This window comes from Oncorhynchus keta, chromosome 24 (genome assembly GCF_023373465.1).
Source record: "Oncorhynchus keta strain PuntledgeMale-10-30-2019 chromosome 24, Oket_V2, whole genome shotgun sequence".
In the NCBI taxonomy this organism is placed as follows: domain Eukaryota; kingdom Metazoa; phylum Chordata; class Actinopteri; order Salmoniformes; family Salmonidae; genus Oncorhynchus; species Oncorhynchus keta.
Window position 1 is genome coordinate 934,452 of NC_068444.1, and position 14,738 is coordinate 949,189.

At 49.7% G+C, this 14,738-nt stretch overlaps 1 protein-coding gene across 2 annotated transcripts in view; it reads left to right on the plus strand.

Annotated features, from left to right (window-relative positions):
- LOC118382110 (AT-rich interactive domain-containing protein 4B-like) overlaps nt 1-14,738 on the plus strand; it is a 269,423-nt gene that overhangs the window by 175,601 nt on the left and 79,084 nt on the right. For both annotated transcript variants that reach the window (XM_052477445.1, XM_052477444.1), the window contains exon 20: nt 7,794-8,039. In XM_052477445.1, coding sequence (XP_052333405.1) covers nt 7,794-8,039 — 246 coding nt within the window. The remainder of the gene's footprint in view (nt 1-7,793; nt 8,040-14,738) is intronic.

Consider the following 14,738-nt stretch of genomic DNA (forward strand, 5'->3'; position numbering starts at 1 on the left):
AGCCAGTGAAAAACAGAGCGTCAAAAATCCTGCTAATTTCCTGTTTGAAGTTTTATTTTGGTTTCGCCTGTAGCATCAGTTCTGGGGCACTCACAGATAATATCTTTGCAGTTTTGGAAACGTCAGAGTGTTTTGTTTCCAAAGCTGCCAATTATATGCATAGTCGAGCATCTTTTCGTGACAAAATATTGCACTTAAAACGGGCACGTTTTTTAATCCAATAATGACATAGCGCCCCCATAGGTTGAAGAGGTTAAGACACTAACAGCTTACAGGCAATTAAGGTCAGTTATGAAAACTTAGGACACTAAAGAGGCCTTTCTAATGACTCTGGAAAAACACCAAAAGAATGGGTCCCTGCTCATTTGCGTGAACGTGCCTTAAGCATGCTGCAAGGAGGCATGAGGACTGCAGATGAGGCCAGGGCAATAAATTGCCATGTCGTTCTGTGAGACGCCTAAGACAGCGCTACAGGGAGACGGGAAGGACAGCTGATCGTCCTCGCAGTGGCAGACCACGTGTAATGTCACCTGCACAGGATCGGTACATCCGAACATCACACCTGCGGGACAGGTAAAGGATGGCAACAACAACTGCCCGAGTTACACCAGGAACGCTCAGTGCTCAGACTGTCCACAATAGGCTGAGAGAAGCTGGACTGAGGGCGTGTAGGCCTGTTGTAAGACAGGTCCTCACCAGACATCACTGGCAACATCGTCGCCTATGGGCACAAACCCACCGTCGCTGGACCAGACAGGACTGGCAAAATAGTGCTCTTCACTGACGAGTCGCGCTTTTGTTCACCGGGGGTGGTGGTCGGATTCGCGTTTATTGTCGAAGGAATGAGCGTTACACCGAGGCCTGGACTCTGGAGCGGGATCGATTTGGAGGTGGAGGGTCTGTCATGGTCTGGGGCGGTGTTTCACAGCATCGTCGGACTTAGCTTGTTGTCATTGCAGGCAATTTCAACGCTGTGTGTTACAGGGAAGACATCCTCCTCCCTCATGTGGTACCCTTCCTGCAGGCTCATCCTGACATGACCCTCCAGCATGACAATGCCACCAGCCATACTGCTCGTTCTGTGCGTGATCTCCTGCAAGACAGGAATGTCAGTGTTCTGCCATGGCCAGTGAAGAGCCTGGATCTCAATCCCATTGAGCACGTCTGAGACCTGTTGGATCGGAGGGTGAGGGCTAGGGCCATTCCCCCCAGAAACGTGCAGGTGCCTTGGTGGAAGAGTGGGGTAACATCTCACAGCAAGAACTGGAAAATCTGGTGCAGTCCATGAGGAGATGCACTGCAGTACTTAATGCAGCTGGTGGCCACACCAGATACTGACTGTTACTTTTGACCCCCCTCCCTTTGTTCAGGGACACATTATTCCATTTCAGTTAGTCACATGTCTGTGGAACTTGTTCAGTTAATGCCTCAGTTGTTGAATCTTGTTATGTTCATACAAATATTTCTACATGTTAAGTTTTCTGAAAATAAACGCAGTTGACAGTGAGAGGACTTTTTTTTTTTGCTGGGTTAATTTTTAAGTTTAATGCTGAAAACCAGATAATCAAGTTGTTTGGGGACAGACTTGGTGGAGACACCCGAGCACTGAAGGTGGAAGATCTGTCTTGACCAAAAAAAACCGTTATAACCAGAAAGGTTAACATCGGTATTCAAAACACTTCCTCACGTCTCAGTAATGACCAACACATCTGGATTGGTGCTGTGAACCCACACTTTTAATTGATCCTTTTTTGGTAATACGCTTCTAGTGTTAAAGTGCAGAAAACCCAGACTTTTATGAGAGCAGAACTCAGTGAAGCAGATATAAGAGCACAAGTCAGAATTGGAGCTAGCAACAGTAGCTGGGCCAGGGTGTACATGCACATTTCCAGACAGTGTAGTGGAGTGTAGTGGAGGTACCTGTACCAGACAGGGGGAGACAGACCAGGGAGAGAGGGGGGAGTGTAATGGAGGTACCTGTACCAGACAGGGGGAGACAGACCAGGGAGAGAGGGGGGAGTGTAATGGAGGTACCTGTACCAGACAGGGGGAGACAGACCAGGGAGAGAGGGGGGAGTGTAATGGAGGTACCTGTACCAGACAGGGGGAGACAGGCCAGGGAGAGAGGGGGGAGTGTAATGGAGGTACCTGTACCAGACAGGGGGAGACAGACCAGGGAGAGAGGGGGGAGTGTAATGGAGGTACCTGTACCAGACAGGGGGAGACAGACCAGGGAGAGAGGGGGGAGTATGATGGAGGTACCTGTACCAGACAGGGGGAGACAGACCAGGGAGAGAGGGGGGAGTATGATGGAGGTACCTGTACCAGACAGGGGGAGACCTGTAGCCAGTGGGTTTGGTGACGAGTATGAAGCGAGGGCCAACCAACGAGAGTGTACAAGTCGCAATGGTGGGTAGTGTATGGGGCTTTGGTGACAAAACGGATGGCACTGTGATAGACTGCATCCAGTTTGTTGAGTAGAGTGTTGGAGGCTACTTTATAGATGACATCACCAAAGTCGAGGATCGGTAGGATGGTCAGTTTTACGAGGGTATGTTTGGCAGCACGAGTGAGGGATGCTTTGTTGCGATATAGGAAGCCGATTCTAGATTTAATTTTGGATTGGTGATGCTTAATGCGAGTCTGGAAGGAGAGTTTACAGTCTAAACAGACACCCAGGTATTTGTAGTTGTCCACATATTCTAAGTCAGAGCCGTCCAGAGTAGTAATGCTGGACGTGCGGGCAGTGATCGGTTGAAGAGCATGCATTTAGTTTTACTTGCGTTTAAGAGCAGTTGGAGGCCACGGAAGGAGAGTTGTATGGCATTGAAGCTCGTCTGGAGGTTATTTAACACAGTGTCCAAGAAGGGGCCAGAAGTATACAGAATGGTGTCGTCTGCGTAGAGGTGGATCAGAGACTCACCAGCAGCAAGAGCAACGTCATTGATGTATACAGAGAAGAGAGTCAGCCCGAGAATTGAACCCTGTGGCACCCCCATAGAGACTGACAGAGGTCCGGACAACAGGCCCTCCGATTTGACACACTGAACTCTATCAGAGAAGTAGTTGGTGAACCAGGCGAGGCAATCATTTGAGAAACCAAGGCTGTCGATCCAAATCTATCCTTTTTTAAAAAACATGATGAAAAAAATGTGAGAGCTCACATTAAGCTGTGTCTCTCTCTCTCTCTGAGGGGGGCGTGTCTGTCCTCCACTAGGGCTGGTGAATCTGGTCCTCCACTAGGGCTGGTGAATCTGGTCCTCCACTAGGGCTGGTGAATCTGGTCCTCCACTAGGGCTGGTGAATCTGGTCCTCCACTAGGGCTGGTGAATCTGGCCCTCCACTAGGGCTGGTGAATCTGGTCCTCCACTAGGGCTGGTGAATCTGGTCCTCCACTAGGCTGGTGAATCTGGTCCTCCACTAGGGCTGGTGAATCTGGTCCTCCACTAGGGCTGGTGAATCTGGTCCTCCACTAGGGCTGGTGAATCTGGTCCTCCACTAGGGCTGGTGAATCTGGTCCTCCACTAGGGCTGGTGAATCTGGTCCTCCACTAGGGCTGGTGAATCTGGTCCTCCACTAGGGCTGGTGAATCTGGTCCTCCACTAGGGCTGGTGAATCTGGTCCTCCACTAGGGCTGGTGAATCTGGTCCTCCACTAGGGCTGGTGAATCTGGTCCTCCACTAGGGCTGGTGAATCTGGTCCTCCACTAGGGCTGGTGAATCTGGTCCTCCACACTGGTGTCTGGGCTGGTGAATCTGGTCCTCCACTAGGGCTGGTGAATCTGGTCCTCCACTAGGGCTGGTGAATCTGGTCCTCCACTAGGGGTGAATCTGGTGAATCTGGTCCTCCACTAGGGCTGGTGAATCTGGTCCTCCACTAGGGCTGGTGAATCTGGTCCTCCACTAGGGCTGGTGAATCTGGTCCTCCACTAGGGCTGGTGAATCTGGTCCTCCACTAGGGCTGGTGAATCTGGTCCTCCACTAGGGCTGGTGAATCTGGTCCTCCACTAGGCTGGTGAATCTGGTCCTCCACTAGGGCTGGTGAATCTGGTCCTCCACTAGGGCTGGTGAATCTGGTCCTCCACTAGGGCTGGTGAATAGGGCTGGTGAATCCAGGGCTGGTGAATCTGGTCCTCCACTAGGGCTGGTGAATCTGGTCCTCCACTAGGGCTGGTGAATCTGGTCCTCCACTAGGGCTGGTGAATCTGGTCCTCCACTAGGGCTGGTGAATCTGGTCCTCCACTAGGGCTGGTGAATCTGGTCCTCCACTAGGCTGGTGAATCTGGTCCTCCACTAGGGCTGGTGAATCTGGTCCTCCACTAGGGCTGGTGAATCTGGCCCTCCACTAGGGTTGGTGAATCTGGTCCTCCACTAGGGGCTGGTGATCTGGTCCTCCACTAGGGCTGGTGAATCTGGTCCTCCACTAGGGCTGGTGAATCTGGTCCTCCACTAGGGCTGGTGAATCTGGCCTCCACTAGGGCTGGTGAATCTGGTCCTCCACTAGGGCTGGTGAATCTGGTCCTCCACTAGGGCTGGTGAATCTGGTCCTCCACTAGGGCTGGTGAATCTGGTCCTCCACTAGGGCTGGTGAATCTGGTCCTCCAGGGCTGGTGAATCTGGTCCTCCACTAGGGCTGGTGAATCTGGTCCTCCACTAGGGCTGGTGAATCTGGTCCTCCACTAGGGCTGGTGAATCTGGTCCTCCACTAGGGCTGGTGAATCTGGTCCTCCACTAGGGCTGGTGAATCTGGTCCTCCACTAGGCTGGTGAATCTGGTCCTCCACTAGAGCTGGTGAATCTGGCCCTCCACTAGGGCTGGTGAATCTGGTCCTCCACTAGGGCTGGTGAATCTGGTCCTCCACTAGGGCTGGTGAATCTGGTCCTCCACTAGGGCTGGTGAATCTGGTCCTCCACTAGGGCTGGTGAATCTGGTCCTCCACTAGGGCTGGTGAATCTGGTCCTCCACTAGGGCTGGTGAATCTGGTCCTCCACTAGGGCTGGTGTCTGGCCCTCCACTAGGGCTGGTGAATCTGGTCCTCCACTAGGGCTGGTGAATCTGGTCCTCCACTAGGGCTGGTGAATCTGGTCCTCCACTAGGGCTGGTGAATCTGGTCCTCCACTAGGGCTGGTGAATCTGGTCCTCCACTAGGGCTGGTGAATCTGGTCCTCCACTAGGGCTGGTGAATCTGGTCCTCCACTAGGGCTGGTGAATCTGACCCTCCACTAGGGCTGGTGAATCTGGTCCTCCACTAGGGCTGGTGAATCTGGTCCTCCACTAGGGCTGGTGAATCTGGTCCTCCACTAGGCTGGTGAATCTGGTCCTCCACTAGGGCTGGTGAATCTGGTCCTCCACTAGGGCTGGTGAATCTGGTCCTCCACTAGGGCTGGTGAATCTGGCCCTCCACTAGGGCTGGTGAATCTGGTCCTCCACTAGGGCTGGTGAATCTGGTCCTCCACTAGGGCTGGTGAATCTGGTCCTCCACTAGGGCTGGTGAATCTGGTCCTCCACTAGGGCTGGTGAATCTGGTCCTCCACTAGGGCTGGTGAATCTGACCCTCCACTAGGGCTGGTGAATCTGGTCCTCCACTAGGGTGGTGAATCTGGTCCTCCACTAGGGCTGGTGAATCTGGTCCTCCACTAGGGGGCTGGTGAATCTGGTGAATCTGGTCCTCCACTAGGGCTGGTGAATCTGGTCCTCCACTAGGGCTGGTGAATCTGGTCCTCCACTAGGGCTGGTGAATCTGGTCCTCCACTAGGCTGGTGAATCTGGCCCTCCACTAGGGCTGGTGAATCTGGTCCTCCACTAGGGCTGGTGAATCTGGTCCTCCACTAGGGCTGGTGAATCTGGTCCTCCACTAGGGCTGGTGAATCTGGTCCTCCACTAGGGCTGGTGAATCTGGTCCTCCACTAGGGCTGGTGAATCTGGTCCTCCACTAGGGCTGGTGAATCTGGCCCTCCACTAGGGCTGGTGAATCTGGTCCTCCACTAGGGCTGGTGAATCTGGTCCTCCACTAGGGCTGGTGAATCTGGTCCTCCACTAGGGCTGGTGAATCTGGTCCTCCACTAGGGCTGGTGAATCTGGTCCTCCACTAGGGCTGGTGAATCTGGTCCTCCACTAGGGCTGGTGAATCTGGTCCTCCACTAGGGCTGGTGAATCTGGTCCTCCACTAGGGCTGGTGAATCTGGTCCTCCACTAGGGCTGGTGAATCTGGTCCTCCACTAGGGCTGGTGAATCTGACCCTCCACTAGGGCTGGTGAATAGGGCTGGTCCTCCATAGGGCTGGTGAATCTGGTCCTCCACTAGGCTGGTGAATCTGGTCCTCCACTAGGGCTGGTGAATCTGGTCCTCCACTAGGGCTGGTGAATCTGGTCCTCCACTAGGCTGGTGAATCTGGTCCTCCACTAGGGCTGGTGAATCTGGTCCTCCACTAGGGCTGGTGAATCTGGTCCTCCACTAGGGCTGGTGAATCTGGTCCTCCACTAGGGCTGGTGAATCTGGTCCTCCACTAGGGCTGGTGAATCTGACCCTCCACTAGGGTTGGTGAATCTGGTCCTCCACTAGGGCTGGTGAATCTGGTCCTCCACTAGGGCTGGTGAATCTGGTCCTCCACTAGGGCTGGTGAATCTGGTCCTCCACTAGGGCTGGTGAATCTGGTCCTCCACTAGGGCTGGTGAATCTGGCCCTCCACTAGGGCTGGTGAATCTGGTCCTCCACTAGGGCTGGTGAATCTGGTCCTCCACTAGGGCTGGTGAATCTGGTCCTCCACTAGGGCTGGTGAATCTGGTCCTCCACTAGGGCTGGTGAATCTGGTCCTCCAGGGCTGGTGAATCTGGTCCTCCACTAGGGCTGGTGAATCTGGTCCTCCACTAGGGCTGGTGAATCTGGTCCTCCACTAGGGCTGGTGAATCTGGTCCTCCACTAGGGCTGGTGAATCTGGTCCTCCACTAGGGCTGGTGAATCTGGTCCTCCACTAGGGCTGGTGAATCTGGTCCTCCACTAGGGCTGGTGAATCTGGCCCTCCACTAGGGCTGGTGAATCTGACCCTCCACTAGGGCTGGTGAATCTGGTCCTCCACTAGGGTTGGTGAATCTGGTCCTCCACTAGGGCTGGTGAATCTGGTCCTCCACTAGGGTTGGTGAATCTGGTCCTCCACTAGGGCTGGTGAATCTGGTCCTCCACTAGGGCTGGTGAATCTGGTCCTCCACTAGGGCTGGTGAATCTGGTCCTCCACTAGGGCTGGTGAATCTGGTCCTCCACTAGGGCTGGTGAATCTGGTCCTCCACTAGGGCTGGTGAATCTGGTCCTCCACTAGGGCTGGTGAATCTGGCCCTCCACTAGGGCTGGTGAATCTGGTCCTCCACTAGGGCTGGTGAATCTGGTCCTCCACTAGGGCTGGTGAATCTGGTCCTCCACTAGGGCTGGTGAATCTGGTCCTCCACTAGGGCTGGTGAATCTGGTCCTCCACTAGGGCTGGTGAATCTGGTCCTCCACTAGGGCTGGTGAATCTGGTCCTCCACTAGGGCTGGTGAATCTGGTCCTCCACTAGGGCTAGTGAATCTGGTCCTCCACTAGGGCTGGTGAATCTGGTCCTCCACTTGGGCTGGTGTCTGGCCCTCCACTTGGGCTGGTGAATCTGGCTGTAGAACGTCTTCAAATGTTCATTCTAACAACTCTCCAAGCATGAGCAATTACCAACGGAATGAATCTACTTGTAAAAGTTGTTCCAATGAAAAATAAGTTTGTAGCTAATTAATATCTTCTCCTTCCTGTCCTGCCATCCCCTCCCCCCTACAGCCCACAGCAGTGACAGTGAAGACCAGTTAGTGTGTGAGAGTATGGCTAAGTCTTCAGCCTCCAAGACCCATGGTGCAGCAGACATGAAGGAGTCCATCTCCCCCAAGTGTCTCAGCCAGGGACAGGTTGAGGGACACACACCTCCATCCAGCCAGAAGTACCACAAGGAGCAGCAGCATGGGTACCCTGACCACAGAGCGCACCATGGCAGAACAGCATCCGTCTACAAGTGGAGCGTCCAGATGTGTAAGTGTGCCTCAACCAACCCTGACTGTCTTTCACAGAGCCTCAACCAACCCTGGCTGTCTTTCACAGAGCCTCAACCAACCCTGACTGTCTTTCACAGAGCCTCAACCAACCCTGGCTGTCTTTCACAGAGCCTCAACCAACCCTGACTGTCTTTCACAGAGCCTCAACCAACCCTGGCTGTCTTTCACAGAGCCTCAACCAACCCTGACTGTCTTTCACAGAGCCTCAGCCAACCCTGGCTGTCTTTCACAGAGCCTCAACCAACCCTGGCTGTCTTTCACAGAGCCTCAACCACCACTGGCTGTCTTTCACAGAGCCTCAACCAATCCTGGCTGTCTTTCACAGAGCCTCAGCCAACCCTGGCTGTCTTTCACAGAGCCTCAACCAACCCTGGCTGTCTTTCACAGAGCCTCAACCAACCCCGGCTGTCTTTCACAGAGCCTCAACCAACCCTGGCTGTCTTTCACAGAGCCTCAACCACCACTGGCTGTCTTTCACAGAGCCTCAACCAATCCTGGCTGTCTTTCACAGAGCCTCAGCCAACCCTGGCTGTCTTTCACAGAGCCTCAACCAACCCTGGCTGTCTTTCACAGAGCCTCAACCAACCCTGGCTGTCTTTCACAGAGCCTCAACCAACCCTGGCATTCTTTCACAGAGCCTCAACCAACACTGGCTGTCTTTCACAGAGCCTCAACCAATCCTGGCTGTCTTTCACAGAGCCTCAACCAATCCTGGCTGTCTTTCACAGAGCCTCAGCCAACCCTGGCTGTCTTTCACAGAGTCTCAACCAACCCTGGCTGTCTTTCACAGAGCCTCAACCAACCCTGGCTGTCTTTCACAGAGCCTCAACCAACCCTGGCTGTCTTTCACAGAGCCTCAACCACCACTGGCTGTCTTTCACAGAGCCTCAACCAATCCTGGCTGTCTTTCACAGAGCCTCAGCCAACCCTGGCTGTCTTTCACAGAGCCTCAACCAACCCTGGCTGTCTTTCACAGAGCCTCAACCAACCCTGGCTGTCTTTCACAGAGCCTCAACCAACCCTGGCTGTCTTTCACAGAGCCTCAACCAATCCTGGCTGTCTTTCACAGAGCCTCAACCAATCCTGGGTGTCTTTCACAGAGCCTCAAGCCCTCCAGATTGATGCAAGCTACAGGAATTCTCATCTAAGTCCCACCAGATTGTCTGTTACTGTACAAGTAGATTTGTCAGACAGAACCCTTTGTGATCACACAGAGGGCAATGGACAGAGGACTGACTAGTTTTATACTGTTTGGTTTATATTTCTACTCTGAAACATCCCACTGAGTCCTCTCCTTTCAATGTTTCTACTCTGAAACATCCCACTGAGTCCTCTCCTTTCAATGTTTCTACTCTGAAACATCCTACTGAGTCCTCTCCTTTCAATGTGACATCCCACTGAGTCCTCTCCTTTCAATGTTTCTACTCTAAAACATCACACTGAGTCCTCTCCTTTCAATGTTTCTACTCTGAAACATCCCACTGAGTCCTCTCCTTTCAATGTTTCTACTCTGAAACATTCCACTGAGTCCTCTCCTTTCAATGTTTCTACTCTGAAACATCCCACTGAGTCCTCTCCTTTCAATGTTTCTACTCTGAAACATCCCACTGAGTCCTCTCCTTTCAATGTTTCTACTCTGAAACATCCCACTGAGTCCTCTCCTTTCAATGTTTCTACTCTGAAACATCCCACTGAGTCCTCTCCTTTCAATGTTTCTACTCTGAAACATCGCACTGAGTCCACTCCTTTCAATGTTTATACTCTGAAACATCCCACTGAGTCCTCTCCTTTCAATGTTTCTACTCTGAAACATCCCACTGAGTCCTCTCCTTTCAATGTTTCTACTCTGAAACATCCCACTGAGTCCTCTCCTTTCAATATGTCTACTCTGAAACATCCCACTGAGTCCTCTCCTTTCAATGTTTCTACTCTGAAACATCCCACTGAGTCCTCTCCTTTCAATGTTTCTACTCTGAAACATCCCCTCTCCTTTCACTGAGTCCTCTCCTTTCAATGTTTCTACTCTGAAACATCCCACTGAGTCCTCTCCTTTCAATGTTTCTACTCTGAAACATCCCACTGAGTCCTCTCCTTTCAATGTTTCTACTCTGAAACATCCCACTGAGTCCTCTCCTTTCAATGTTTCTACTCTGAAACATCGCACTGAGTCCTCTCCTTTCAATGTTTATACTCTGAAACATCCCACTGAGTCCTCTCCTTTCAATGTTTCTACTCTGAAACATCCCACTGAGTCCTCTTTCCTTTCAATGTTTCTACTCTGAAACATCCCACTGAGTCCTCTCCTTTCAATGTGACATCCCACTGAGTCCTCTCCTTTCAATGTTTCTACTCTGAAACATCCCACTGAGTCCTCTCCTTTCAATGTTTCTACTCTGAAACATCGCACTGAGTCCTCTCCTTTCAATGTTTCTACTCTGAAACATCCCACTGAGTCCTCCTCCTTTCAATGTTTCTACTCTGAAACATCGCACTGAGTCCTCTCCTTTCAATGTTTATACTCTGAAACATCCCACTGAGTCCTCTCCTTTCAATGTTTCTACTCTGAAACATCCCACTGAGTCCTCTCCTTTCAATGTTTCTACTCTGAAACATCCCACTGAGTCCTCTCCTTTCAATGTTTCTACTCTGAAACATCCCACTGAGTCCTCTCCTTTCAATGTTTCTACTCTGAAACATCCCACTGAGTCCTCTCCTTTCAATGTTTCTACTCTGAAACATCCCACTGCACTGAGTCCTCTCCTTTCAATGTTTCTACTCTGAAACATCCCACTGAGTCCTCTCCTTTCAATGTTTCTACTCTGAAACATCGCACTGAGTCCTCTCCTTTCAATGTTTATACTCTGAAACATCCCACTGAGTCCTCTCCTTTCAATGTTTCTACTCTGAAACATCCCACTGAGTCCTCTCCTTTCAATATGTCTACTCTGAAACATCCCACTGAGTCCTCTCCTTTCAATGTTTCTACTCTGAAACATCCCACTGAGTCCTCTCCTTTCAATGTTTCTACTCTGAAACATCCCACTGAGTCCTCTCCTTTCAATGTTTCTACTCTGAAACATCCCACTGAGTCCTGTCCTTTCAATGTTTCTACTCTGAAACATCCCACTGAGTCCTCTCCTTTCAATGTTTCTACTCTGAAACATCCCACTGAGTCCTCTCCTTTCAATGTTTCTACTCTGAAACATTCCACTGAGTCCTGTCCTTTCAATGTTTCTACTCTGAAACATCCCACTGAGTCCTCTCCTTTCAATGTTTCTACTCTGAAACATCCCACTGAGTCCTCTCCTTTCAATGTTTCTACTCTGAAACATCCCACTGAGTCCTCTCCTTTCAATGTTTCTACTCTGAAACATCCCACTGAGTCCTCTCCTTTCAATGTTTCTACTCTGAAACATCGCACTGAGTCCACTCCTTTCAATGTTTATACTCTGAAACATCCCACTGAGTCCTCTCCTTTCAATGTTTCTACTCTGAAACATCCCACTGAGTCCTCTCCTTTCAATGTTTCTACTCTGAAACATTCCACTGAGTCCTGTCCTTTCAATGTTTCTACTCTGAAACATCCCACTGAGTCCTCTCCTTTCAATGTTTCTACTCTGAAACATCCCACTGAGTCCTCTCCTTTCAATGTTTCTACTCTGAAACATCCCACTGAGTCCTCTCCTTTCAATGTTTCTACTCTGAAACATCCCACTGAGTCCTCTCCTTTCAATGTTTCTACTCTGAAACATCGCACTGAGTCCTCTCCTTTCAATGTTTATACTCTGAAACATCCCACTGAGTCCTCTCCTTTCAATGTTTCTACTCTGAAACATCCCACTGAGTCCTCTCCTTTCAATGTTTCTACTCTGAAACATCCCACTGAGTCCTCTCCTTTCAATGTTTCTACTCTGAAACATCCCACTGAGTCCTCTCCTTTCAATGTGACATCCCACTGAGTCCTCTCCTTTCAATGTTTCTACTCTGAAACATCCCACTGAGTCCTCTCCTTTCAATGTTTCTACTCTGAAACATCGCACTGAGTCCTCTCCTTTCAATGTTTCTACTCTGAAACATCCCACTGAGTCCTCTCCTTTCAATGTTTCTACTCTGAAACATCGCACTGAGTCCTCTCCTTTCAATGTTTATACTCTGAAACATCCCACTGAGTCCTCTCCTTTCAATGTTTCTACTCTGAAACATCCCACTGAGTCCTCTCCTTTCAATGTTTCTACTCTGAAACATCCCACTGAGTCCTCTCCTTTCAATGTTTCTACTCTGAAACATCCCACTGAGTCCTCTCCTTTCAATGTTTCTACTCTGAAACATCCCACTGAGTCCTCTCCTTTCAATGTTTCTACTCTGAAACATCCCACTGAGTCCTGTCCTTTCAATGTTTCTACTCTGAAACATCCCACTGAGTCCTCTCCTTTCAATGTTTCTACTCTGAAACATCGCACTGAGTCCTCTCCTTTCAATGTTTCTACTCTGAAACATCCCACTGAGTCCTCTCCTTTCAATGTTTCTACTCTGAAACATCGCACTGAGTCCTCTCCTTTCAATGTTTATACTCTGAAACATCCCACTGAGTCCTCTCCTTTCAATGTTTCTACTCTGAAACATCCCACTGAGTCCTCTCCTTTCAATGTTTCTACTCTGAAACATCCCACTGAGTCCTCTCCTTTCAATGTTTCTACTCTGAAACATCGCACTGAGTCCTCTCCTTTCAATGTTTATACTCTGAAACATCCCACTGAGTCCTCTCCTTTCAATGTTTCTACTCTGAAACATCCCACTGAGTCCTCTCCTTTCAATATGTCTACTCTGAAACATCCCACTGAGTCCTGTCCTTTCAATGTTTCTACTCTGAAACATCCCACTGAGTCCTCTCCTTTCAATGTTTCTACTCTGAAACATCCCACTGAGTCCTCTCCTTTCAATGTTTCTACTCTGAAACATCGCACTGAGTCCTGTCCTTTCAATGTTTCTACTCTGAAACATCCCACTGACTGAGTCCTTCCTTTCAATGTTTCTACTCTGAAACATCCCACTGAGTCCTCTCCTTTCAATGTTTCTACTCTGAAACATTCCACTGAGTCCTGTCCTTTCAATGTTTCTACTCTGAAACATCCCACTGAGTCCTCTCCTTTCAATGTTTCTACTCTGAAACATTCCACTGAGTCCTCTCCTTTCAATGTGACATCCCACTGAGTCCTCTCCTTTCAATGTTTCTACTCTGAAACATCCCACTGAGTCCTCTCCTTTCAATGTTTCTACTCTGAAACATCCCACTGAGTCCTCTCCTTTCAATGTTTCTACTCTGAAACATCCCACTGAGTCCTCTCCTTTCAATGTTTCTACTCTGAAACATTCCACTGAGTCCTGTCCTTTCAATGTTTCTACTCTGAAACATCCCACTGAGTCCTCTCCTTTCAATGTTTCTACTCTGAAACATCCCACTGAGTCCTCTCCTTTCAATGTTTCTACTCTGAAACATCCCACTGAGTCCTCTCCTTTCAATGTTTCTACTCTGAAACATCCCACTGAGTCCTCTCCTTTCAATGTTTCTACTCTGAAACATCCCACTGAGTCCTCTCCTTTCAATGTTTCTACTCTGAAACATCCCACTGAGTCCTCTCCTTTCAATGTTTCTACTCTGAAACATCCCACTGAGTCCTCTCCTTTCAATGTGACATCCCACTGAGTCCTCTCCTTTCAATGTTTCTACTCTGAAACATCCCACTGAGTCCTCTCCTTTCAATGTTTCTACTCTGAAACATCCCACTGAGTCCTCTCCTTTCAATGTTTCTACTCTGAAACATCCCACTGAGTCCTCTCCTTTCAATGTTTCTACTCTGAAACATTCCACTGAGTCCTGTCCTTTCAATGTTTCTACTCTGAAACATCCCACTGAGTCCTCTCCTTTCAATGTTTCTACTCTGAAACATCCCACTGAGTCCTCTCCTTTCAATGTGACATCCCACTGAGTCCTCTCCTTTCAATGTTTCTACTCTGAAACATCCCACTGAGTCCTCTCCTTTCAATGTTTCTACTCTGAAACATCGCACTGAGTCCTCTCCTTTCAATGTTTCTACTCTGAAACATCCCACTGAGTCCTCTCCTTTCAATGTTTCTACTCTGAAACATCGCACTGAGTCCTCTCCTTTCAATGTTTATACTCTGAAAATGTTTCATCCCACTGAGTCCTCTCCTTTCAATGTTTCTACTCTGAAACATCCCACTGAGTCCTCTCCTTTCAATGTTTCTACTCTGAAACATCCCACTGAGTCCTCTCCTTTCAATGTTTCTACTCTGAAACATCGCACTGAGTCCTCTCCTTTCAATGTTTATACTCTGAAACATCCCACTGAGTCCTCTCCTTTCAATGTTTCTACTCTGAAACATCCCACTGAGTCCTCTCCTTTCAATATGTCTACTCTGAAACATCCCACTGAGTCCTGTCCTTTCAATGTTTCTACTCTGAAACATCCCACTGAGTCCTCTCCTTTCAATGTTTCTACTCTGAAACATCCCACTGAGTCCTCTCCTTTCAATGTTTCTACTCTGAAACATCGCACTGAGTCCTGTCCTTTCAATGTTTCTACTCTGAAACATCCCACTGAGTCCTCTCCTTTCAATGTTTCTACTCTGAAACATCCCACTGAGTCCTCTCCTT